A 26,003-nucleotide genomic window follows, 5' to 3' on the forward strand; every position below is an offset into this window, starting at 1 on the left:
ACCCACTTTGTATTTTCAATTAAAACTTTACTATTAGTCTTTTCAAATTTCCCACTTTTCAAATTTTCCTCAGCGCTTCGCGAGTGCGGCCGGCGAATCCAAATAAGTGCATATTACAGTACGGCCTGAGGCCACCGCGCCGGAGTGGTCGCAGGGGGCTTGCTAGCGCCGTCAATCTGTTAAAAACATGGAGTTTATATTCAGCAGGCTCACAATCCCCAGTCGGGTGTGTGAAGCCTGCAGGCTACTTGGTGACGAATTACACGAGGCTACGGAGTCTGCCGTTTAACAAAGACAAATCAGTAGAAATATTTTCAAATGTATTACATACCGAGTTAGAAATATAATGGATTTACAAACACACGTATTAACGTACACATTCTAGCTCTAAATTTCGTAGCGAGTTCTAGCTAATGTTTAATAGTAGCAGCGGAGTTCCTCCGGAAAGCGACGTGAAAGGGTTCATCCGGGGAAGTACTGCCACCACTTATTTCTGCCGCCAACCAGTGATGTGAGCATTACTGCGTTCCAGTTTCGAAGGGTCAGGGCACTAGTGAATTTACATGAACACGGGTCTTGTCAACTTATGTCTCAGAGTGACTGGTGCAGTGGTAGTACCCCTTATATGTTTGAGATTTAAAGCTGTGAGTGCCACTGCAACTGCTGTGGACAGGCGTGTCGCTTAAGACCAGCCGCACGACTTGCTCGTCACCCCACTAGGTATCATAAAAAAAGCACAAGACACAAGCAGAATTGTAATATAAATTCTTATCATAATAGTACAGCTTCAGTAGGATATTACATATCTCATAATTAATATGAAACCTCGTTGTTTAAATATTATAGTGAACAACATTTCAAGTTTTTAATTGTCCAGATTTAATTTTATTAAGTAAAGTTCAGTTCAGCGCTCCAACTCGACCACAGAAATCCGAACAGGAAGTAGTTTTGAACATCGTACTCGTCTCAGATTGCACTGTCCCCTCTCTCGGATGTATACACTTTATATGCAATATTACAATTCAGCTGATTTGGTAACTCCATATGTCTGTGAACTACTTAAAAGACTTGTATTGCACTAATAGTTATAGTTATAGATTCTCTTTTCTCTCTTAATAAGTATTATTTCATAAATATTTTTTAATAGAATGTTAACATTATGTAAAAATAAAATAAAATAAACAGATTATTGTACATGCGGTGTTCTCCTCTAAGTAATGGGTATTGTAATGTATTATACTCATTGTTGGAGAACCAAATAAATAAATAAAATAAATAAATAAACATTCGCTATTTTCATGGCTGTACGTGTTAAATCCGCTGCACCCTCGCAGTGACTGCGAGCTTATGTCCACCATTACTGCCGTCAATGATAAACGGTTCATGAACCCGTGCTTACCAGTGAGGGTAAATACGAAGGTCAGGTTGGCAAGGAACGAACACCGGCTCTGTCTGAAAACATGAATGGAACCTGAATGAGTTAGGAATTATATTTCGAAGAACCTAATTTAAGTTATTATATGGCGGCCTTGCTCCCTACGCGGTTAACTGGCTCTGAGTGCTGCTAACGAGCTCCTAAAATAAACTTTTTTATATTGTTTCCGGTCCGGATGATCTAAATAATGCCCTAGGAATTAAGAAACTCGTTAGTTTGCGACTAAGTACTTGGTTAGCAGGACTGTTAATTAACCAAATGAAACACTATCACTTTTAATTATACTTGTTACTGTCGAGAACTTAAGCACCTTGTTAAAATTAAAATTCGTCGATTAGACATTTACTTGCAGTTAAACAGGATTAATAATCAAAGGCTTTAATGTAAAGGAGAAACATTGAAGCTAACGCTTGAGAAGAAAGTGCAAAATTATGAGCAATAACAGTAGGTCCGGATAGTTTATACTCGGGGCTGTGCAGTATTCGAGGGGTTCTATATGAGTTACGAAGTGGGGGAAAAGAGGATTTTAGTTCATATTTTACGGGTGCCACCGCGCGTAGGGTGTTTCATACGTTGAACGATTTCAATTTTGCAAGTCAAGTTACAAGTCCATGAATCTTATGAAACATTTATTCTATTAATTATTCATTCTTCATTATTCATTTCCCATAAACTACTTATTCCATTTGACCGTGCCTGCAAACCGTTTAAAACTTGTCCTATAGTAGCTCATGTCACAACTGTCGCATTAACATTCCGAACATCATGAACGAGACGCGCAACGAACGAGTGTCGACTGTGTGCCTCGTCTTTTGTAAGTTTCAAATAACTTTGACTATTTTAATGGACAGCCAACTCACCAACACGCTTCATAATGCTGGCGATTGTGGGAAATCCTCCTTTTCTGAAGATTGGATCATTTACCAGGTCGGCTACGGCGACTCTCAAAAATACTGATATATGACACCAGACTGGAAGATCATGTCTTTTTATTCGTTTCAACCTTTTATTAGATGAGGCTGGCTGTGCACGGCATAGACCATATTAGTTGTGACTTCAGAAAGACAGTCGAAATATGTAAATAAAAACTAGGCACAGAATGAAGTGCTATGACAAATACACGCATGCACGACGTACCATTCCTTTCGGATACGTCTGGCGCGCCACGGGGAACAATCGACCAGTACCTGACGCTGATTGACAAATCCTTTCACCACGATGGCAAGCACTATGATAAGAAGATGCCTCAAGTATAATGCTGACACAAACAATATCTACTACCTAATTGTGGATTGTGGAAGAATCGGGAGCGGCGTTGTTATCGGTCTTTGTCAGCTGTCGGGTGCAAACTCCGAAATACGCTCGTGCAAGCTCATGTCGTGTTTAACTTGAGCTTGACGATTTGAGCAATTTTAGGAAGAACAGAAGCGGACTACGATCTAAGGTCATAAAGATCTTTGCTGCCGTCTTTTGCGTATGCATCTGTGCTACTCGGCACTGAACTACAGGTAATTGAAGTATACATATAAGAAAATTTTATGCAACATATTTTGTTATTTCTCTTTGTATACGATTCTCGTGGACAATTCCCAGTTACGACAGGACCACCGCTTATTGTCGTATAGAAGCAATTGTGATACATTATATCTCAAAGACGATATTAATTATATCATCCACTTGTTTGTTAACCATGGCGATTATGCAGAATCCGTTTGTTAATTCCCATGCTCAGTCAAAGTGTACGGCCTGACGAGAGAATGCCATGTGACAGTTAAAAAACTTAATGATCCTGTTGAACTAGAAACACTACCATCGCTACTGTACACCCCATTTAAATACACGTTTATCGCGAAGTTCATCAGCAGGAGGGCGATTTTTATTTAGTATTCGTTGGCTGTGTCGTTCGATATACGTATCTCGTCCGCACGCTGTTATACAATAAGCTATGGAAAACGAGTCGTCGGATCAATAATTGTAGCGAACGCTGCAAAAATGGTTCCCTTCTGAGGTCTTGTCAGGCGTCAAGCGATCAAGCCGCGTAAGAATTTATTCTGAGCTCGTTATCGCGCGACAAGTTCGACGCTGATCCCGCGCGAAACATGGAATTGCGTTCCATCAATATTTATTTACTCCCGTACACAAGTGAATTGGATATTCAGAAAACATCATGAACAGAATGTTCCATTACACGACGAAGAACGCAACTGCTAATGCTTCTTGTAAAATATTTATTATTACAGTAATAAAAGATAATGGTTTGGAAAAAAAGCACGCTCCTTCCCTAAGTGATCCCTAAGCTAGTGATGGTGGGTACGTTAATACCTACAAATACAAGGTAGATGCACAGTGGAGTTACATGTACATCATACAAACTGTGTATCAAACTAAGTGACAGTCAACTATTTCACTTGGTTCGAGCAATTTGCCGAATAAATCGCAAGCTATCCTAGTAGCAAAACATTGAGTCGCGAGTGTGAGACATCTCGTGGAAACAAGATTATATATAGCTTGCTACACGGTCCAAATGCCTCCGTACGAAAAGCATTCACTCGATTTCTAAAACACCTTGTGAGGACGAAGTTTTCCTGCTAGTTCACATTAGGCTGACTAGATGGCGCCTACTGATAAAAGAATCGAGTTGTCGTTAGACATGAATAATGATTTTCTTTGTGTTCGTACCACACTTACTACATCTAATTATTGTAAGTTAACGTTGTCAGTTAAATGTTTTAACAAAGCTAAATTAAAATTCGATTTTCATAGAAAGCATAGAATACTTTAAAAGTGTACGTTGGTACCTGTATAGTTAACCATATATAGCAACGTTTACAGAGATTATTATAATTTTGAGACGTAAATACATATTTTTAACACGGGCAACTGTACACCCGGCGTCATAAGTAATCTTATTTAACAAAGTACTGTAATGTAAATATTTACCATAAAACATGACATTTTTATTTTATACTTCTGACTTTTGGGTGTCTATGTACATTGCTTTTAAAATTAAAATCATTTAACTCCTTTGTCTTGATTTTACTGTTTGGTGTATTATCCGGTATACATTGTATTTCTCTTAGACAAACAAGTAAAGTCCACAAGGTGCTCGTAGCACAAACTGATTTGATAACATTTTTAGTCGTTTTTTTATCTCTTGCAGGTACGTACTATCTAGGCTATATTATATGAGTACATAAAACGCGTGAAATAAACAGAGGCTTTCTTAAACCCATCGCACAGCTGTCTCGAGACATAAATTCGGTGGCGTAGTTGCTGCCGAGTGGCTCGTGGCGTTAGTACAGTGGGGAAGATTTACTCAACGCTTAGGGTTGTCTCTCCATAGATGACTAAACTTTTTTTTAATAGTTGTGGTTTAGACTTCGTTGGAGTTCCGGGGATCGTGAGAGTATACAAAACAACTCATCACACGTCCAGGAGCCACGAGACTCCTTTAAGAAGAGAGTTGAACCCGTTGTCCCCCATCCCGGTATAATGTGGGTTGTGGGTTCACAGGTTTTCTAAGGGTTGTGAACTTCCTTCGATGTGCACATTCCATCACAATGTTTTCTTTCAGCAGCAGCGAGAGGTATTGCTACTAAAGCTTAAGTTAAAATCATAAGTCGACCTCCCATTCTTACAACACTCGAACAACGGAGACACATTCAGTGAACACAAATGCCAACAGGAAAGAAATAAAAAACTAAGCACAGCGTTGCTGGCTTGTATACGGAAACAGATCTTAACCAGTCTTCCAAGTCGTGATAGGGAATAAAAACTGTAACGGGAAACCAAGTATAAAATAACAGGAACTTCCAAAAAGGTCCTCAAAATTATGAAATACTCGGCTATGAGGATGCGGGCGGACGAATGTGAAACGTACCCTGACCGAGTCTGTGTTTATGACGACGTTATTGCCTCTAGCTATCACATCACGTCTTAACGCGTCTGGTGCTAAGCGACACTCACACCTGTCCATAACAGTTACTGTGTCGGTCAAAACTTGAAATAGCAAAGACCTGAAGGGCACTGCCGCTGCGCACGTCACCCTGAGACGTGAGTCGAGTAGTCTCAAGTGCCTGTAGTTTCACCAGCACCCTTACTTTCGAAACCGAAACGCAGTAATGCTCACATTACTGCTGAGCGGAAAAAATAGGTGGCTGTACTTCCCTGGCCAAATTCTTTCAAAAGGAGCTCTGCTGCTACTGAACACACTTATGCGGCATAAAGGCTGAAAATAATGAAAAAATTGGAATATAGTGAAGGGGGACTACATCGTCAGAGTAAAGAGATACTTTATATATTATTAACATATAGTAGGATTACAATTTAGCATGGTTCTTTAGAGGAGCACTCGCGTCAGATGTGTGGAATGAAAAAGAAAGGCAACGGCTGCCCTAGACGTCGCAATATCCGATAATAAAGAATAAAACTGTCAAAACCCATTTACTTTGAATAATGTCATCCCTTGTGAAGGAGTTTTAAAATTCTCCCCTTACAACAAGCAACTTTACGCTTGTTCAATAGAGTTTATAGTTGAAGATCCGGTTTTGGCAGTGTGTTAGAAAGTTAACGCGGTTTTATGAAGGCAAGGGCAGTGCATGAAATGCGAGGATTCAAGGCAATAACGTGGAGTTGTCGAGTAAATCTCTTCGAGGCTATTTTCACGCGCGAGTCGTAGGGCTCGAGTGGATGGCGTTTAAGAGGGATCATCATGAGGCGCGAGTTACTAAATAAATAAATTAAATTTTGGAAAACCGACGGTAAATGATACACTGGCATTTATTTTTGTGACGGTGAGTTTAAAATATTACTTTAAGCATTTCGTACTACAAATTTACGAAATTGTAATGCAATCAGAAAGCACTAGATACATGCTTAATTTGGAATCAATATATACACAAACGACAAGCGTGTGTATTTTAATAATTAAGTACGATCCCTTTTGAATTGAAGACTTAAATTACCGCTTTCAGCGAACGTATCTTTGCGGTAGGAAATTTCATAAAACACAATTTCCCCAAAGCCAATACCGCACGTAGGTCGCGGTCACTGCGCCTGCAACACTGCGGTTAGAATCAATTTGCTCACAATCTCTTCGTGCGAGTAGAACGGTCTAAAGCAGAGAGTAGACCCATATTTTTGCGTGAATCGTAAATCCCTCTAAAGTGTCTGTGTTCAATTCGAGAAATCGCTCCGAATACTTTAGCGGGCACAAATGTGTTGTCAATTGTAGGAGACGTCAGTTATTGTTAGTGGTTACAAATAATAACAATCTACATAAACATCGAATAAGAATATTAATTATTGATTGCGAGGCTTAATTATTTATCCATACAGATAAATCACTACTATTTTCACAACCTCTAAGCCGCACAAGTCGTTCGACCACACTACAGTGGACAAACAAACGCCAACGCGTGCGCGAAATTTGCAAAGCCCACGCGTGAGTCGAATGTCGAGTGGCGACGCGCGGCATGCCAATATTGGCAAGCACATCTCGCAGCACTCGCGATGTGTGCATTTTAGAGTTTTAGACCTTATTTCTTGAGTCTTAACAAAAATGTTAGAGTGACTTCGTGATTTGCATTCATTATATATCCATTATAGATCCATTGGTCATCAATAAAGATTGATCAATTTCAGTAAAGCCGAACGTAAGAAAATTTTGTTACGGCCTCCAAGTGCAAGGTTATCACTTCCGTCTGTTATGATCGGAGATCTAACTACGTATAGTACAGAAACTTCAAATAGATAATACCGCCCTCTAAAATGCGATATTTTGTTGTATTTTGTTCTGTACTTTTGATGTGTAACTCTTTCCCTACGAAGGTGTATTAAGAATAGAAATGTAGTAAATGTACGTAAAAATATGAGTATTTTGGTTTTATTCCTAATAGTTCCAAGATTTGAAAGGAAGGTGTTATAAATAATAACGCACACACTCAACATAGCCCCGCACTAGGGAAACCCTGTGTCGCGGGTGCCATGGACACAAACATAGACAACCACAAATTACACCCAAACTCACGAGAGAAATAAATGTAAGCCATACAAACATTTCTCCCGGCCCGGGAATCGAACCTGGGACCTCTGCGTGGCAGTCCGGCATGGTAACCATTCGGCCACGGAGGCAGTTAAATAAAAAAAAAAATTATCCATTCTACGCATATCCATTGAAGTTTAGGCGATATTGTTCTCTGCCTTTTCAAAGAAGATTGCGCGGCAGGAGCGTGACGTCACATTCGACGATTAGAACTACTAAACTCGATTCGCAAATACTTAAGAAACAAAATTATAAGCAACTTGTTACAACGCTCAAAAGCCATTACAGTACGCTCGCACAATGGCAATGAAGCGGTCGTTAAGTTGCGATTACATAACAATTAAGCTGCGAGCTGTAATCGCGATTTATGCGCTTCATCAGCGCCAGGCACGTCTGCGCCTGCGCATTGGGGTGGGGCACGTGATGATAAATATATCGATACAGTCATCTTTGATATCCACATGGCAACTTTAATTTTGACACACATTGCAGTGATACAATTTTGTTAATAGATTGTTGCACCCTTTTAACATCTTACCTATCTATGTAGCTACACTCGTTATGGGACGGAGCAAGAGACTGATCACAATTGATTTATTGCGCTTCCGTCCGGCACCAGTGACACCATGGATGTGCTTATGGCAGTCAAGCAGTACACCTAAAGTAATAAATCTATCGATGTTGACGACTCATAGCTAAACTCTAATCATCACGGTGTACCCTCTGACCGCGGCGGCGGCGCAGGCGGCGGTGCAGGCGGCGGCGCAGGCGGCGGGCCTCGGGCCGCTATTGTACCACAACACAATTAACGGAACGGTAAACTTCGCCGCCTGTCGTCACGTCACGCAACTCGAGCCGCTGATTGTGATGAATTAAATTTAACGCAAAATACTGCAAAATCAAGACGACGCGCTTTTTGTTTCCACGGATTTTTGTTTATTAGAAATTTTTGGCTCTGCACAGGCTTTCTTGCGTAACACGTTTGGTTAAAATGTATGTCACTATGCGACGGTGAGTGGTCACCGTTAATCATCAAACAGAGTTAACAATATTGTTTAATTTACGAGTGTCGAGCAAACGCAAACAATACTAACGGTTAACACACATAAGTTTACATACTGACGAGGGCATACTTACTCGGCGAACGAGATCTGATATTTTTATCTTATTTAATACTGTTTTCCTACAAATCAATAACACAATATGACCTCGCTGCCTCGCTGCCCCATCGTTCCACTTCTATGCCGCGCTCAATTTACACGTGTACATATGCATCTAATGGGCATTACCCTTCGCCAAACTCTGTACTTAGGTTAACGGTACTATATTTTTTAATCAATAACTTTCAATCCAAAAATACCCACTGCCCTCGAAGGTCGACCTCCGCCGTTTCCCACGGCCCCTTCCCACACCGCGATGTGGCTTGGAGCATAATACCATACTATTACATTGGTATTATATCACCGAGCTTTGCCCGTATATTATCATATTAACTAGCACCATTATCTGGTTTTGTTTGAGAACACGTCGAATTTTTGAATCGCCACAATATTTGATGAACGTAACGTTGAAATAATTGAAAAATCTTATTATAATTTGAAGGAAAAATTATATTCTCATTGATGAATGTAGAGTAGGTATTAAGGGTGATAAGAAATAACAACTTTAGCACAAAGATAAAAAATATCGACAACGACAATTAACATTATTTCGTTTCACAAAATACAACCTTTTATTCCAAATTCTTTGTTGTCACTCTTCCACTTCTCTTCCCTTGCATTCCTAGCGAACTCATAATTCATTTGAAATACAACATAATTCCTTATCTATTTTCGTAGTTATATGAGTAAAGAGAATATTTGGTGTGAAATAATAAACATAAACGTTAATTCTAACAATGGGTTTGTTAACTTGTGTGACGAAACGAGTAATTAAATTTGAGCGATTAAAGAGGCGGAGGTTTCATCGATATCTTAAAAAAAATCTACATTAATTATCTAGTACGTAACTACACTATCACCTTTGGCTATATATATCTTGTGCACATTCCTTAAAAGATAAGAAAGTGACTGCTTGTGCACTCGGTATATATCAAAATGAGGAAATTATGCGTATGAAGATACGACATTTCTTCAAAGGAAACTTCTTTATTAAACCTTAACAAGAGAGGTGGTACGAATAAATGTAATGCAAATCGAAATTAGCACAGCAATAAAAAATTATAAATCGGAGTATATCATGGTTGAACGGTTCAATCTTAGATGTTGAACTAAGAAAAGGACCATCCAAATATTTACGTTAATGTTTACTATTTCAAAGAGGAGCAATAAATCGCAGTAAAGTTTACTACTAACACTTTTATAGCACACAGCACAGCACAAGTCTTAGTGCCCTGCGGTTGCTACAAACACGTTCTGCGGTTGGGAATGAAATAAAGCCTAAATAAACTCTACCTCGCTTCGTTGAAACATCCGCAAATATAAAATTGCAAATACTACGTTTACAATTCTAAGGCCTACACGAATATTAACATTTTATTGCTTAGTTATAACCCAATCAATAGCGATTTTGACATACAAAAGGTGGCGTAGGCACGATTTTCCTACATCATAGTTTACCTAATGAAAACTATACGTGTGACTCCGAGAGACTGCCACTTGATATTTACGATAAAACTCGACAACGTAATAAATAAACGCACAAAACCGCACAAAAAAGCCACCGAAACAGGCTAAAAAATGACATTGTCTAAGTATACTTATACTGGCAAATTAGTTCATTTACTGTAGATGTAGAGTAGTTTAAGTAGTCTGTGGCGTGCTGCTCTGAAATAATTAATGTATTACCTACTTAGGTATTATAAAACGCAGTGAGTGGCTAAATTAGTTGCCGCTTGCTCAGAATTACACGAACTTACGTACGTAAGTATTAGGTATGTAAGTATGGTGAGTCTACACAACACTTTCAAGTGCCAAATACAGTTTGGTCTCAAGTGGCGTAAGAAAGAATCGATTACCGTTCAGTTTTGCGAGCGTTTGTAGGTAAGTGACGTTACGTACTATCAGCGAAGTTGAAGCTGTACCAGTCTCAAAATAATTTTGTCCGGAGATAAAACGGAGATTGTGGCTAGCCCCGCCCTTACTCTCTTGATCCTTTTTTTGTGAAAAGCATTTGTTTATAATAAAAATATAATCTAGCCTTTCAACGCTGTTGTCAAGAATAATGTTGACAAGAATACGCAAGCTGCGGGTGACCGTTCGCCGTTGCCTGAACGAAAAAGGAATCCTTAGGGCGGTGAGGCGCCAACTTTGGCGATAGTACGTTTAAGTAACCCAGCCGCTGTGAAACCTGTGATTTAGGTGCCTGCGACGAGAAAGAGCCTATCCGAACATTGCTAAGCTTTAGAGATTGTGTATAATTCAATATTAATGCTTCGGTTAGTCGTAGTACTCACAATGTATTATGGGTTGGTTGATAGTCATGGGTGAAAGTTTGACCTCTCATTTCAAAAACCAATCAAGCAAGCAATGGGAATTGCAGTTGCGAACGAAGTGTGGAGGAAATACGCTTTGCAGTGATATTTGAAGAAACACAGAAATGTGTGAATTGAGTGTGACCCTTATGTCATCATCATCACCTATTTTAGGGCCCGCTACAGGGCACGGGTCTCTCTAAAGGTATAAACCATAGTTTGCCCTGCGGGTTGTCTCTCTTGTAGTTATTATTTATTAAACAGTTACTTACAGCGAGAAGTTAAGCAAAAGTGTTTGACATTTGATGAGCTCACAATATGTCGCAAGCTGCAATGGCGTGAAAGATTTATGGCTTACGATTGGGAGCAATTGGTATTGTGATAAACCAGAACGATGGCGCGGCGCGGCACGCGCGGGCCTCGAGTTCAACCGAGAGCGTTTTGTGTTTAGGAGACAGGTAGTGGTGTTAAGACCTTCAATGATCTTCGAAAGACCTAACTCCTAAATTGGTCGTACAGGAAATCGAATCCAGGACCTCTTCACCTAGCGCTCATCGTACCGCTCAAGAGCAGTGAGACTGCCATTGCATTCGAGTTTCTACTCTTGCTGTTTTGTAAATGTACGTAAGAGGAACTCACCTGTCGACAGCGGTGAGATGCGCGCGCACCCAGGGCGCGTCGTCCGCGTCAGTTGCGCCGGCGCTAGCGCCGACGACGTCGCGCTGCTCGCGCTCGCGGCGCAGCAGCCCCGCTAGCCACGTGTACGACTTGCTGCGCTTCATCGCGCACGCGAGCGCTTCTTCACCGCTCATCTCCCATCGCATCCGTGGGATGATGAGCCCATGAGTCGTATTGCACTTTGACACTGAGTACACTTTCACACTTTTCTTGCCTATGATTTGCCACTTAGTTAACGCATCACTTTTAACGTTGGGTTGGTTATTGAGATGACACGTTTCGCCACGTTGCACTATGTTACTGCAATGCATTCATTGCGATCACTTAGGCATCACATAGGCACGTTGTACGTTTTCTAAAAACAACGCTTAATTGAATTAATTTGTCGAAATTAAATCCTATCTCACGACACTCTCCGAAACAATAACGACACTCACCCGCCCCGCCCACCTGCTCAGCTCCGTCTGTCCGTCTATTTATTAACAAGCCGACTTCCGTCCAAACACCAATTAATTCCCTCGTTAAACTCTTCCGACTCCGTTCACATCTCTAATACAAATGTTCACGCATTGTTACGATGTTTTCGTGCAACGTCAACGACGATTCTTCCACCCACAAACTGTTGATCATGGAATAAAATTGACGTGCTATAATGGCGTCAAACAAAAATTCAAATAATGTTTTCACTCCTCGGTGAAAGGTTCAGTACACTTTTACATTTTTAAAATTATTTCTAAATGTCTACAATGAAAATCTCTTCAATGCAATTCGTGGGTAAGAGATACGAGGTTTGTAATGCTATACAATTTCCTGGCGTAAGAATGCAAACTGACTAAAGACCATTCTTAGCCACGGCGATCATACCGGTCATGATGTTGAAGAAAATCTATTAAAGCTTAATGAGGATGTCGAAGTGCCGCGGGCTGCCTCTGGCGCTGCCGCTGCAGGATGCTGCAGGGAGCGGCGGCGGCGCTGCATTATTGCTACAGCGGCGTATGCGGTGTAATGAGATTACTCGCATTTGTCTAGGTGTGACGCCTGATGTCCTCGGGCCTTGCTACATAATGTAGGTAAGTCTTTGTAAGAATTCATACGGCCTCAAATATCGTAGTCGTTCTATTAGTCTGACTAAATGTTGAATAAACTATTTGAAAACATCTTGACATGTGTGCATAAGTAATAATTTTTTGGAAAAATAATCTCTATATCTCTCGGTATGCAGTCCTCAACGATATCATCCGCCGGGCCTTTGCCACTGTTAACGTGCCCGCTATACTCGAGGCAAGCGGCATGTTGCGAACAGACGGCAAGCGCTCGGACGGAATGACTCTCATCCCTTGGAGTAGGGGCCGGACGCTGGTGTGGAACGACACATGTGCCGACACATCTCCAACATAACAGCAAGAGGGCTGGATCCTCAGCTGATCTAGCTAGGATCTCGGCTCCGACTACCTAATTACAGCCTTCGGAGTCGAAACTCTTGACCCGTGGGATCCCAGTACCCTTCATCTGTACAAAATTTTGTCCAAAAAATTAATAGACTGTCTGGGAAACCCAAGAGCCGGCTACCTTGCCCAGCACATTAGCATAGCAATACAAAAGGGTGAACGCTGCCAGCATCTAAAGCCAGCAAAATAAAAATCAAAATAATCTTTATTTCATAGGTAAGCATTATTACACTTGAAATCGTCACATTGGCTAAACTCTACCGCTCATAAGGCAGATTCCCCTGAGAAGAATGAGCAAGAAACTTTAGGGGTTGCTCTTTCTAAATAACATTTGTACACATTCAACGTTTACAATATATTTTTTTGTTTTGAAACATCAGAGATCGATACTAACTCCATGAGCTAAACGGGTTACTACATGGTTACTGCCACGGATTTTTGTCATCCAAGTACGCAGAAATTGTATAATAACCTTTAGTATAAAGTTTTTGTTTCCCTATAGTTTTAAACCTCGTGAAAGGCAAATTTTGTATATCAACCGGAATCTTGTTATAGAAGCGTATACATTGCCTCTTAAATGAATTTGTCACTTTGTGAAGACGACTATCAAGAACAGCTAGTTTATTTTATTCCTCGTATTAATGTTATGTCTGTCACTATTTTTCACAAAGAAATTACTATTCCTCTAACATAAATTACATTTTCATAGATGTACTGTGACACTATTAATTTCCTTAAACTTATCTCTCAAAGATACTATGGGGCCCAGATTGTAAATTGCACTAACCGCACGTTTCTGCAGGACAAAGATTCTATTGATATCGGCGGCATTACCGCAAAGCAAATTACCGCACCTTCTTGGGCACCTTACCACGGGACCCAATTTTATTCATATAATTTAAAAATCCCAGGTTTTACTTTCTAGTATTTTTAGCTTTTATTGTCTTTTTACCTTAGCTGTATATTATCAAAATATTAATAATAATATCATCTCGTAACGAAAGAATAAACCTACCAACACGGTTAATAAAAATATTTAAAAAATTGTTAAATTAAAAAATTATAGTATGTTATTATTAGAAAGTATCATCGTTTGTTTTATGAATTCTTAACAAGAAGGAGAGATTATCCGTTGCAGCGACGGATACTAGATGCCCCCAAGCGGAGTCTTCATGCACCCGTACCAGTTGCTGTACGCTCACGCTGCGCGGTAGCCGATGAGAAACTAAGATCGCTTTGTCGTCTGTTTCCGCCTCAGCCTATGTGTTGTGAAGACGAGAGTCGATCTAAATAATAGCTACTTATTTTATGTGAACATGGCTACCACACAACAGATGGTAAACGCTTGAGGTTCAACTTTCAAAATCTGTGTTTCAACATTACAAACAGCTATGAGACGGGCCACGGGATCCCTAAAAGCTCGTAACCTCTCGACTAGTTACCTTCACAATAGACCATCACGATTCACGCATTGCGATGGCAACCCGACAAAATGACATCATCGCAACGAATCACCGTTTTTAAACTGACGTCGAGGGATTTCGTATTATGTTTCGGAGAGTGTCAACAATGGACGTTGATGAAGCGGACACGAGTACCTGCAACAATATAAATTTACAATTAGCTTACTCATTATATTGTTTAAAAAACCATTTTTACCGAATTTATATCGAGCATATTAACATACCTATTACCTATTGTACTATGTTATATTTTCTGTATTAGATGTTTGTAGTTACCGGAGCTACGTCATTAAGGTTTCACATTCAGATAGTATATGAGCGTACTTTCAAGACTCGGGCAATGTAAGCACTGTGACAGTGAACAATCAACACGGAGGTAAAGATGGTAGAGCTTATATCAACACGAGGCGGCGCATGATACGTAAGTGTTGATATAGAAGTGTCGATTCTTCGTATGCAAAAACTTAATTTTTTTAATGTTTAGTTGTTTCGTTAGCAAGTTTGCTAAATAAAACTTATGTATTTTTTTAAAGAATATTCTATGGTTTTTACTAAGTTTTATCACAGAGACAGCAGTTCCATCAACGAAAGCAAATGTCTTTTCAGTTCCTTAGCATAAATAATCTGAGTAAAAAAACTATGTAGACATCGGAGCAATGAAAAAGTTAGATTAAAACGATATGCAAGTTTAAAAATATAAAAAATGGGTTAAATATTATAAGTAGTTTCCAAGATATAATATTAAGATTAACTCCAAAAATACCAAAACACACAAACAGCCGAATCACATTTCAACGTTTGAGGCGGACGTTTTAGTTGAAAACATTTTGAAGATGTTGACTGACAGCTACGTGTGAAGTTGAGCTCCTACCGCGGGTCAATCGCCAACCGACAGCTTACAACAGACGTGAAGTGAAGCGTGTAGCGAAGTGTTTGATCGGCGGAGAGTCGCGCGGCGCGGGCGCCACGGCTTCGCGGGCAACGGGCCGCAATCGAAAAAGCCTCGACTCTCGAGTGTCTCGTTTAACACTGCATATAATTGAACTTGCCTTGGAGAGATGAGATGATGCTTTTTCAAATGACCACCCAGGTTGCTTCTATTATTTTCATTGTAATCATACGTACGTACATAGGTACTTGTTTATACTTTTTCAAACGGTTTTTTTTAATCGTAAACCTGTAAAGTGAAACTCGGTGAATGTTAAAACAATTCAAGAATCTTATTATTAATCGTGCCCTAGATCACAAAACCCAATCACTTGATCGAGAAGTGACGAAACGAAACTCATTGTTGAATTCCCACAACAAATCAGCTCCAAATGATAGTTGTTATCGACTTTCAAAAGTACTCCCGAGGGCCGGCGGCGGCGGCGCGGCGCGGCAAAAACCGATGCAGGAGTTAATGGGTTATAAGGAAACGCTAGCCAGCGCCGGCGACGACGTCGAGGCAGCTTTACTGCGGGAGAAAGTAATGTTCGTAAAAAGTTTACTGCAACATGACTGCTACTCCTTAGTGAATTAGCAACGGCTTGTTGTGTCGCTCCTTACATGTAAATCTAACTTTAATTTGTACTTGGCAAGCTATGTAAGGTAACATACAACATTGCGAAAAACCGGAGACTAACATCAGGTGAGATTGTGGTCAAGCGTGTGACTATTATACATATATTAACAAAAAGACTACCTACATGTAAAGTACGAACTACTCTTATTGCAAGTTGGGAGTTTTTAATATTACTAACAAAATACATTACTTTCCTAAAGGTGAGCACATGGGTAGCAGGGTACTGTATGTACTGTGACGTAGTAAGTACTTTGAAGTGCTGCAAATAAGGCACGAAAGGTAAAAAATTACATCATCACCGTTTCCGTCGTAATGATCAGCTGAAAATCGCCGTGTCATCGCATTACTCCAAAGTAAGCAACAAGCTTGAGTAATAAATTATACTAAATCACACGTTACGTGGGTGCTGCTTCTGCCGGTGCAACTCTCTGCACCAGACGCCGGCAGATTGGGTTATTTTTCATTGAGCTCTTCGCTCTACTTGGAACCTTTTTTCTAAATTATTTATTGACTCTTAAAGAGACGTGACGAGATTTTAATGGAAGCGCTACATTATATGCAACAATTATCCCAACCGTATTGAATCATGAAATCACAGAACTTAATTTAACACATTTAACTATTTGCATTAAAACAAAACTCGACAGCAGACAAATCCAGTTGAACCGTTGATCCATCAAAGTCGCGGTCGCAACTATCGTGTTCTGATAACAGTAATTCGACATCGAAGGACGAGATAACATCTCGTGGTGTAGTTTCGAGAAACTGGAGTGGGCTGGTGATGGTGTAACGGGAGATGATTTTGGCAGTCGATATGGATATGACTTTGTCATATTTTGAAATTTTTATATTGGAATCAAATTAAAAACCGTTTCTGATATGTATTTTATGAACTATAACAGTATGACACCACAACAAAATACAGCAATGATTCGGGAAGTAATTTGTCGTCTCACACTTTCTAAGTAGCGGTTTGTATTATCGCAGGTAAGCATGCTACCTGAAATGGAGCCAAACTAAAGATAATTAAATCAATTTGTCAAGTTTAAGAGATATAGATTAAAATTAGTGACAATATTCGATAATTTTCAACTGTGACGCTGTATAGCATTATGATGATTGTATAATTATCTCCTGGTGCACATTATATTCGTGGGCCGAGTTCCCGGTGGCCGAGGTCGAGTTAGCGGTCGTGTTTTTACTGTCCGCCCACTGCATGCGCACTCGCAAGTCGAGCTCTCTGCAGGGAGCGACGCTAGGCCCTAGATTAGTCTTTATAGTTGCTCGAGTCAGCTTTGACGCTTCTGGTTGATAACATCAAAGTAACTGGATACAATGCTTAGTCGTGTTTATTGTTTGTATCAATGAAATTGGAAAAACTGTAGTGACGCAATACTAACATGCAGATTCCGTTTCGAATCAGGTTAACGATAAAGTGGAAGGATCGGCCAAATGTTTTTTCTGTACTCGTTAGTTAAGATTAACGCGGCTACGTTCCAAATTGTCTCAATGTTGTATTAATTATTATTTTAATCGATGTTCGAAATACGAAGCTCCTGTGACGAACTTCACGTAGTAAAATGAAATTGATATATAAATTGTGTTGATGCTAAGGAATTCGATAAAAATGTGAGTGCTGAGGTTAATGTGCGTTCAGTTCTTATCTGAGAATGCATAAATGGCGATGTATAATGCTATTTTGTGATAGGTACAGTAGAAGAAGCGCGAGAGTAGAGTGCTTGCAGTAGCAATGTGGTCTAACAGAAAAATATGTAATGTACTGTTACGTGACATAGAGAGACGAATAGGGTGACCCGTGAACGAAATGGTGGATTTAGGACAAAAATAGAAAAAGATTTGAGCACAAGAAGAGGGTGAAGTAAAATATAGTGGCCAAAGAGATATGTAGAGCCAACGTGGAAGGCAACATTAGAAGCAGACGGCCCCTTCCCACATTCTCAGATCAAATGTTAAATGTTTTTCAAAAGGTTGTAGTGCGTAGTTAAAAAAATAAGAGTGTATGAAAAGATTGATGAATGTAATTAAAACAAGAAAGATTTGCTTTTAGGTAAGCAAAGACGAACCACAGTCGTCATGGACTTTGCTTACCTCAATGGAAATCCAAACATGTGAATATATATACACCCACAAACCTAAAAATTATTTAAACAAGGACGCCAAGATACTTGACTAGATACTACGTATTAATATTACTTAAAAACGATAGTATCAAATCAGGTACTATTTACGCAGTGTTGATTTCCTATAGATAAAATACACAAAAAGGTATACTCGAGCGCATTGTTTGCGGTTGGCGGAACCCGATCCATTACGACACTGTCGAGCCGCGGACCCCGACGGAGAAGCGACATAAACCCCGCTCTAGTTTGAAGAGCAATTCACGGAGAAGAAAAATCTGGACAAGCAAGCTCAATAAAGAAGCATATATTAGATGTCAACTGTAGCTAACTAAGAAATTTAAGTCATAGGTATATGACGCCACCGGAATTCGAATTGTCAAGCACTAAACTGAATACCGTAAGTAACCGTTGTCCCACTTCTTAAGGCATCGGAAGGCATCTTCCGGTTATCAATTTATTTTGTAAATAATTATGTTTTTTTTAAATGTTGCACATTTGTGCGTACGAATAAGTTCATTGATTTCTACTGACAGTTTTTAGATCCTACAATTTAAGGCTCAATAAAATTCAAACTAAAAGCTGCTCGGTTCCTAATTTCACATATATAATACTTCAATTCCTTTGCCGTGGATTTTAATAACGCATTAGTAAGCGCAGTAGCAAATCGATGTCCAACGTGATAGTCCCGAGCTCGAATAATGCAGTTTATTGACGGCTCCTGTTACAAAGATGGTCGCCGGCCAACTCCAGCGACAGCAACAACGTGAACATATAAATGGAACCAAAGAGAGATATAAGATTGCAACTGATACTGCATAAACGTTAGAATTCATTCTAGTACACCGTAAAATGAAATGTAAAAAAATGGGATAGCCTTAAACCTAATATGAAATTTGAAAGATCCAATAACATTAATAATAAAAAATTTAACATAAACAATATAATATTTGAAGGGTCGAGGAAAGCAAAACATTTACAATTATAATAAAACAAAGCAAATATACCTAACAATAGGTCTTTACCTATTGTACCTGGACAATAACTTATGCTCAAACGAATACATACATTTGTATCAATATGCAAATAGTGACGGTGGTACGTGAAGGAGCGCGTCCGGTGGTGCAGGCGCGGGGCGAAGGTGCGGGGCAGCCGGTATGCGCCCGCGCAAGGGCGGGCAAGGCCGCGCGGGTCGTGAACCTGCCACACGGACACGGGTCCTAGAGCTTTATGCTGTAAACCCACCCACATCTATTCAGCTTTAGATTTTTACCACAGTTCTGTGATTTTATAATATTATATGCTACACTTTGGGTTTGATTTGATCAAATACTGGCTTTTTTATAACAACGTATTAGCAGTTTTTAATTGTTGTCACTCACTTGATCAACTTTTCTATTTGTACAGTGAACAACGCAGTGGTTCTGAATCAAAATGATGATAAGCAAAGGCTCGTTTATCTTTGGCCTTGAGAGCTTTTGTCAATAGTTCATCTGTCACGCGCCTCATCGCGTCAACAGACGCTGCCAACAAGCACTCGCTTCTTCCTGTTTGCTTATTGTTACATAATTCATTTGATATCTGCAATGACGCTACTGTTCGCGAAACAAGGAATGTTTGTTTACCAAATGGTAACGCCACACATGAATTATTTTTATTTTTTAATTTCCCATATAATATCTGTTGGCTATGTTTAACTTTCGCATTCAAACCAATATCCGCTTCTTTGGTGATAAGTTAATTTCATTAGTTAGGCATAGCATCGAATCTTTCTCTCTTCCCTTTTTCACTGTGCCAAAATGCCTTTGAGTGAAGGGAATAGAAGACAAGAAGTCGCCACTAGAGTGCTCGCCGCCACCACTTCAAAGAAAATAAGAGAAGATCGAGACACTACGCTGTTCTTGCGAATGACGGACATTTTTTTCATTGCAAAACCGCATTGTTTTAAGTGATTTGTTTGCGTATGAATATTCCCCTGGCGACGTACACCACCCGCGTATACGGCCCTAACGCGGAGTTCAAGGTACGGCACAGTTTTTCTGCATAATATTTCTTTCTATTTTTTGTTCTTTATTTTCTCGATGCTATAGCCGTAAATCCGACTTTACTTAACTTAACACACCACCATCAAATTTAATTGGTTGCAAAACCTCCCAGCCGCTCCACCAAATTATTACAAAATTTAATTTGTCATTCTCTAAAAACCTTCACTACCACCTTTTTATTAAATCCTTATTTTAATTTAAACTGGAAAAAGTTGGAAATACTCAGAACTGTAAATGAAAGGAAGCTGAAGTATTTTGATCCCGTAATAAGTAAATAAATAGATACTGGTATATACTGCTATACTTCCCTCTGCATTTTTAGTTGCAGAATTCTGCAACAAAAAATGCAGGGGAAAATCTAAGGACAGCAGAGTTGTGGCAGAAGGAAAACCGCGTGATGATGAATCTGAAAGCCTGGGTCAATCTTAGCACGCGTTCCCTCTTATGTGCGACAACTTCAAAAATGAGAATTGCCGTGATGGTTGTCAAACCTTCGTCGAGAAGCGACACACCAAGAAGAAGAAGATTACCAATCTTGTGTTGACCAAAAAGTCAAGCGAGGTAATATGGCAAATCGCGACCATCGAAATTCTCATTAATTTTCATTAATGAGAATTCGTTACTGAATCATTGCACCGATGGCCAAGATCGCCGACTGTTTAAAATATTATTACCCTACTATTACATCTAAATTATATTTGCAAAGTAATAAAAAAGAACCAAAGTAATTTCGATGAAAGTTCCCTTGTGACTTGAAACTGCTTTTGCTTGTTTCATTCAATGTTTTTATTGTGAACCTGGGACGGCTTCTATGTTCCGTGTCACGTGTGTTTTGTTGCCGGATCCGCTAAAAATCAGCGTCGTAGCACTTTAAGTGCGACGGCAACATGCTGAGTGGGTCACGGTTTCCTTGGCAGCACAGGACACACGCTTTGTATTCTATATATGTATGAATTTAGTTCCAAATCCTTGTTGTTATTATTATTATCATCATTGTCAGTGTTATTACTATTATAAAATGCATGTGTACGGCGTTGATTACGCAAGGAATAAATGATTTCTATTCTTTTCTATTCTACTTGCTGAAGAGGGTGGTACATGAAAAATATTCGATACATGCGATATTACCCTAAGCATATTAATGTATGTATGGCCTCTATTCGGGGATGTATTCGCCGTAATAAATTAAATATTTGCCGAATATGTACATCCCGGTGCTAGTGTAGATGACAAGTACAAAACTGCAGATTTTTTTGAGAGCTCACAAATTCTTTGAATGTGATTAGAAATTACTAACTGGTACTAAAATTGGTGCGTAGCGCCACCCTAGTGGCCACAATTTATTAGAATCTTGACAACCCGAAAGCAAAAGTACCCGGTCAGTTGTTTGTGTTATCATCACTAGTATTGCTAAAGGTTCAAAAATTAATAAAGGTTCAAGTATTAAAAATTGCTCGTGTTTGTCAACGAATTGACACACTTTAAATTAAATCAGAGAATGTGCTTGTTACATTTACAGAAACAGCAGTTGTGATTTGTGCTAAATACTACGGCAAATGGACTTACAAATAACGTACATAATGTAGATTTTAAGACTTTCGTGGTTATGCACTAACTTTGACTTTGAGCTTATGATCTTTGTGACGCACACCGCCGGCCACACCCACCGCCGGCCACACCGCCGGCAATACCGCCGGCCACACCGGCTCTCTTTACTCCTTTAAACAAAGTAGGAAAGATATTTTGTTGCGTTCGCCAAAATACCACCTTGCTTTTCAAACACTACGGTTGCGGGAGCTTGTACATCGGTCAGACCAAACGGACAATCGTCGACCTTTTGAAGGAACTCATCCGAGCAGTAAAAAATAATGATGCACAGAAGTCAGCTACAGCACAACATGACACTAACTACTGGATCGATTTGCATATCCCCAAAGTATTGTCGAAGGGACGTCACTACATACCACGATTGGTGCGAGAAGCCATTGAGATCACAAAGTACTAAACGTTTAATCATGAAGATGGATTCAAATTACCCAGTGCGAGAAATTGAATCTCAGGAAGAAATTGTAAAAAATCACCAACACCTCTTCAGTGCAAAACATATAAATTCCTATGGTTCACAATTTACTCGAATTTAAACTGGAAAGCACAATCACAGTTTCTGTAATTAACACGATAGTGCGTACACAGACGCACTACGGAAACTACGACCTCTTGTTTCCTCAATACCCGTGAGGCAGGAGTACTCCGCATACGTCCACTCATTGATATCATTCGGTGTCGCATTGTCGTGCGGCAACTCCACTGAGTTGAACAGTGTGTTTCTTCTCCAAAACCATACACTTTTTTTATGTTACCTATACTATGTGTGTGCATGATACTGGTTACACATAGACATTGTATTTTTAACCGACTTCAAAGAAAAAGGAGGAGATTATACGTTTGGCTGTGTGTATGTTTTCAAATTATATAGTATGTATTAAAATTTTGGTGAAATTACAGGCACATGGGACTTGTCAACTTGTGTCTCAGGGTAACAGGCGCAGTGTAGTGCCCCTCAGATCTTTGCAATTTAAAGCTCTGAGTGGCATTGCAACTGTTATGGACAGGCGTGTAGCTCACCATCAGGCGCACGACTTGTTTGTTTCCTCACTTGATGTTATAAATACTTAAGTATATAGATACAATATCTAATTATTTATGTTTGGAGTCGATGTGCATATTTAAGTATTAATATCTTTTAAGTGGCAATATAAAACTTCAACCCGAGTAGTAGATAGCACATACCAATAATATTTTATTAAAATAATAGGTAATAATTAGGTTTGGACAAGATTTTTCACGTTATAGTTATATAAATAAACCATAAATGTAGATAGATTGATTAATAAGTCATTATAATAGGTACTGTGTACAAAACGAAATAAGACTAGCTTAGAAAATAAATTTAAAGTATTACGTGCATTGTTGTCGTTCGGATTAAATCTGTATTTTGTTATTATGTACTTTTAAGTGTAGTGAGTTTTTGTGATTTTTCAAGTTGGCTGAATATTTTTTTATAGTTTGTTTATTAAATGTATTATTGCGACCGTAACATAAACACGTCATAAAGCCATAGCAGCGTTGTAAGAAATTAACCATTGCATTTTTAGTCAATGTCGGTTTATGACCAAAACTGGTTCTGCTAGTTTTTATTAATCCGCCAATACTCGCGCGCTATTTCAACTTTGTAATGGAACATGTGAGATGAAGTCATCTTGCAAATAAATTAGAACAGGGTCCTCGTCTTACCGTTTCACATTAGATGACGCCTCTAGTAATCGCTACCTTACATGTCTTCAATCTTCGGGGTGTTTGCCATTGCAATTTGTCAATCATGACTGACCGTCATAATATAGGCATATTATGACGTCACGTCACTTTGGTATTGAAGAATAAACCTAATAAGATTTATATCGACTTTGAAATTATATTACAGCGCAAATTATGACTATCTCTAATATCAAATAGATTATAAAGAAAATTAAAACCAAAACTTATTATTCCAACCGAACCATTCGTACACCTGTAACAGGACTCTATCCGAGTCCGGTTTAGTATCAACGCAAGCGCAGCCGGCTTGTGGCTGAATAAAGCACCGCGATTTAGTCGCGACGCGAACAAATGGCGCCGCTGCGACACTCGTTAGGCAAAGCTACCACTTGAGGTCGCGATAGATATCGGAGCAGCCTTTGACTAAGTCAATCTGGATTATAGCCATTTACTACTGGAAACACTAAGTGAAAAGTTTGAATAATAATAAGGCAGCTCGACCGAGACTATTAAGTTGTCTGTTTACTATTATTTAGAGCTCCGAGAATCTTACTGGAACTAATAGTAACTATTTATAATACATTACATGAGGCGTACATGCTACATTCTTAACAAAGTGCACAAATTAAAAGAGCACTTCCTGTCGAACGCGTTACTTAGTTAATCGTAAACATATATATAAACTAGTATTTTGTTATTATAACAGGTATATATTCTGCTTATGTATGTATTTATGTATATAAAGTTCATGTATATTACCATCATTTACATTTTTTTAGTCACATCTAAATTTTAATTTTATTGTACAATAATTAGTCCCACAGACTTCACTTTTACACCACGGGTAGAGGTTGCTGGAAGAGATCTCTTCTAGAGATAAGCTCACCTTTGCATATGTCCTTTGTAACGTGTGTTTTGTGTGTCTTTTCTTTGTGCAATAAATAATTATATAAAAGTGACACAAATTTTCGAATGGGCACAGCCATCAAATGTAGGATTTTACTTAAATAAACGCGTATTCTATTGCATTGTGTGAAGTAGTCATTGAGATGGTGGAACGGCGGACGGTGGTACCGACAAGTGATTAACATTGGCCATGACAACTGCACGGTTATTTCTGGTGCCAGCGCCGGCGCCTGGCGCCTGTGCAGATTTGAAGAAGATCAATCACTAACGTATTGCAATCACAAAGGTCACAAAGTCAGCTACGTCTCATAGCGATGTTTGACACCGGCTTTTCGTTATACCGGTTTTGGAGAAAAACTAATTACCAAATGGTATTCTTTTCGATGGAATGCGAATTATAGCAAAAAAAGTGAATAAAATATATGAAATAAATTGAACAATCATTAATAATAAATAAATACATTTTCGATATTTATTGTCCACCTCGGTGGTCCAAAGGCTTCAACTGTGGGTGCTGAATTTTTTCGGATCTGAGTGTTCCAGGTAGAACACTAGTGTGAATTCCGTTGCTGTGTACAAAGTACAGGGAATTTCATAATTTGAGACCAGGTAATTGGTGTAGTCGTCTGACCCATTATTGTTATTATTATTGAATATGGCTGGATTCGAACCAACGTCTCCTAACAAACCGTGCCAGATGCTATGCCAACTAAGCCACGGAACGCACAAGTTTTTCCTTCTGCCTCTTGCAGGTCTTTATTTTGGCTTTTTACGACTTGAGAAATCTATGAAAGTTTTTCTTCAAGTAATTCCACAAAAAATCATTGAATTGAATATCATGGTGGTGCAACATCCCGACATTCAATTAAATTCTTAAACATTTTATTGAAACCAAAATGAAGTAAATACACCCTATTTAGACTTGTTACGCAATTTAGATATAGTAACATGAAACAAAGACAGTTGTGGTAAATTATACGCTTGCGGCTGAACGGCTTAGTGGGAAATGTAATTGTAAATCAGCTTAATGCAAGTACAAACACTTGGATATAAACGAATTTTTTTTATTAAGCAAGACGGTGCCGGTGGGAGCCTAATGGTTTCACTTACCGCCTCTCAAGCAGAAGGTCGCGGGGTCGGGAAACCAAATTTACCATGCGCTTAAACCCTTTGCGTCTAAATCCTTTGAAAAAACCTGTACCCAGCAGTAGGACGCATAATGAGTTGATAATGGTAAGACCATTACAGGCGCATACCAAGACAGGCGTATTGGCCAACAGCATTTTAATTGAATTTAACGAATTTTATAATCAGTTAGTAAATTTGTAGACGAATAACTGGTTCACATAATTGAGAGCGAAAATTGTACTGGCTGATATTATTCCTTTCTTCAAAATAACTTTCTGACCAACGTCACAGGAAATTGTTGTTTCGACAGAGCTGATGAAAAATAACCAATTTTATGAATAGATTGAAAGACAGAAAACAAAGAAAAG

At 39.2% G+C, this 26,003-nt stretch overlaps 1 protein-coding gene across 5 annotated transcripts in view; it reads right to left on the reverse strand.

Annotated features, from left to right (window-relative positions):
* LOC113231081 (protein prickle-like) overlaps positions 1-26,003 on the reverse strand; it is a 423,515-nt gene that overhangs the window by 381,021 nt on the left and 16,491 nt on the right. For 3 of the 5 annotated variants that reach the window (XM_026465249.1, XM_026465248.1, XM_026465252.1), the window contains exon 2: positions 11,590-11,983. In XM_026465249.1, coding sequence (XP_026321034.1) covers positions 11,590-11,939 — 350 coding nt within the window. In that variant the 5' untranslated portion in view covers positions 11,940-11,983. Of the gene's footprint in view, positions 1-11,589; positions 11,996-14,518; positions 14,675-26,003 lie in introns of all 5 variants that reach the window. The other 2 variants (XM_026465251.1, XM_026465250.1) reach the window with 2 other exon arrangements.

This window comes from Hyposmocoma kahamanoa, unplaced genomic scaffold (assembly GCF_003589595.1).
Source record: "Hyposmocoma kahamanoa isolate Upper Pololo Valley unplaced genomic scaffold, ASM358959v1 64, whole genome shotgun sequence".
Classification (NCBI taxonomy): domain Eukaryota; kingdom Metazoa; phylum Arthropoda; class Insecta; order Lepidoptera; family Cosmopterigidae; genus Hyposmocoma; species Hyposmocoma kahamanoa.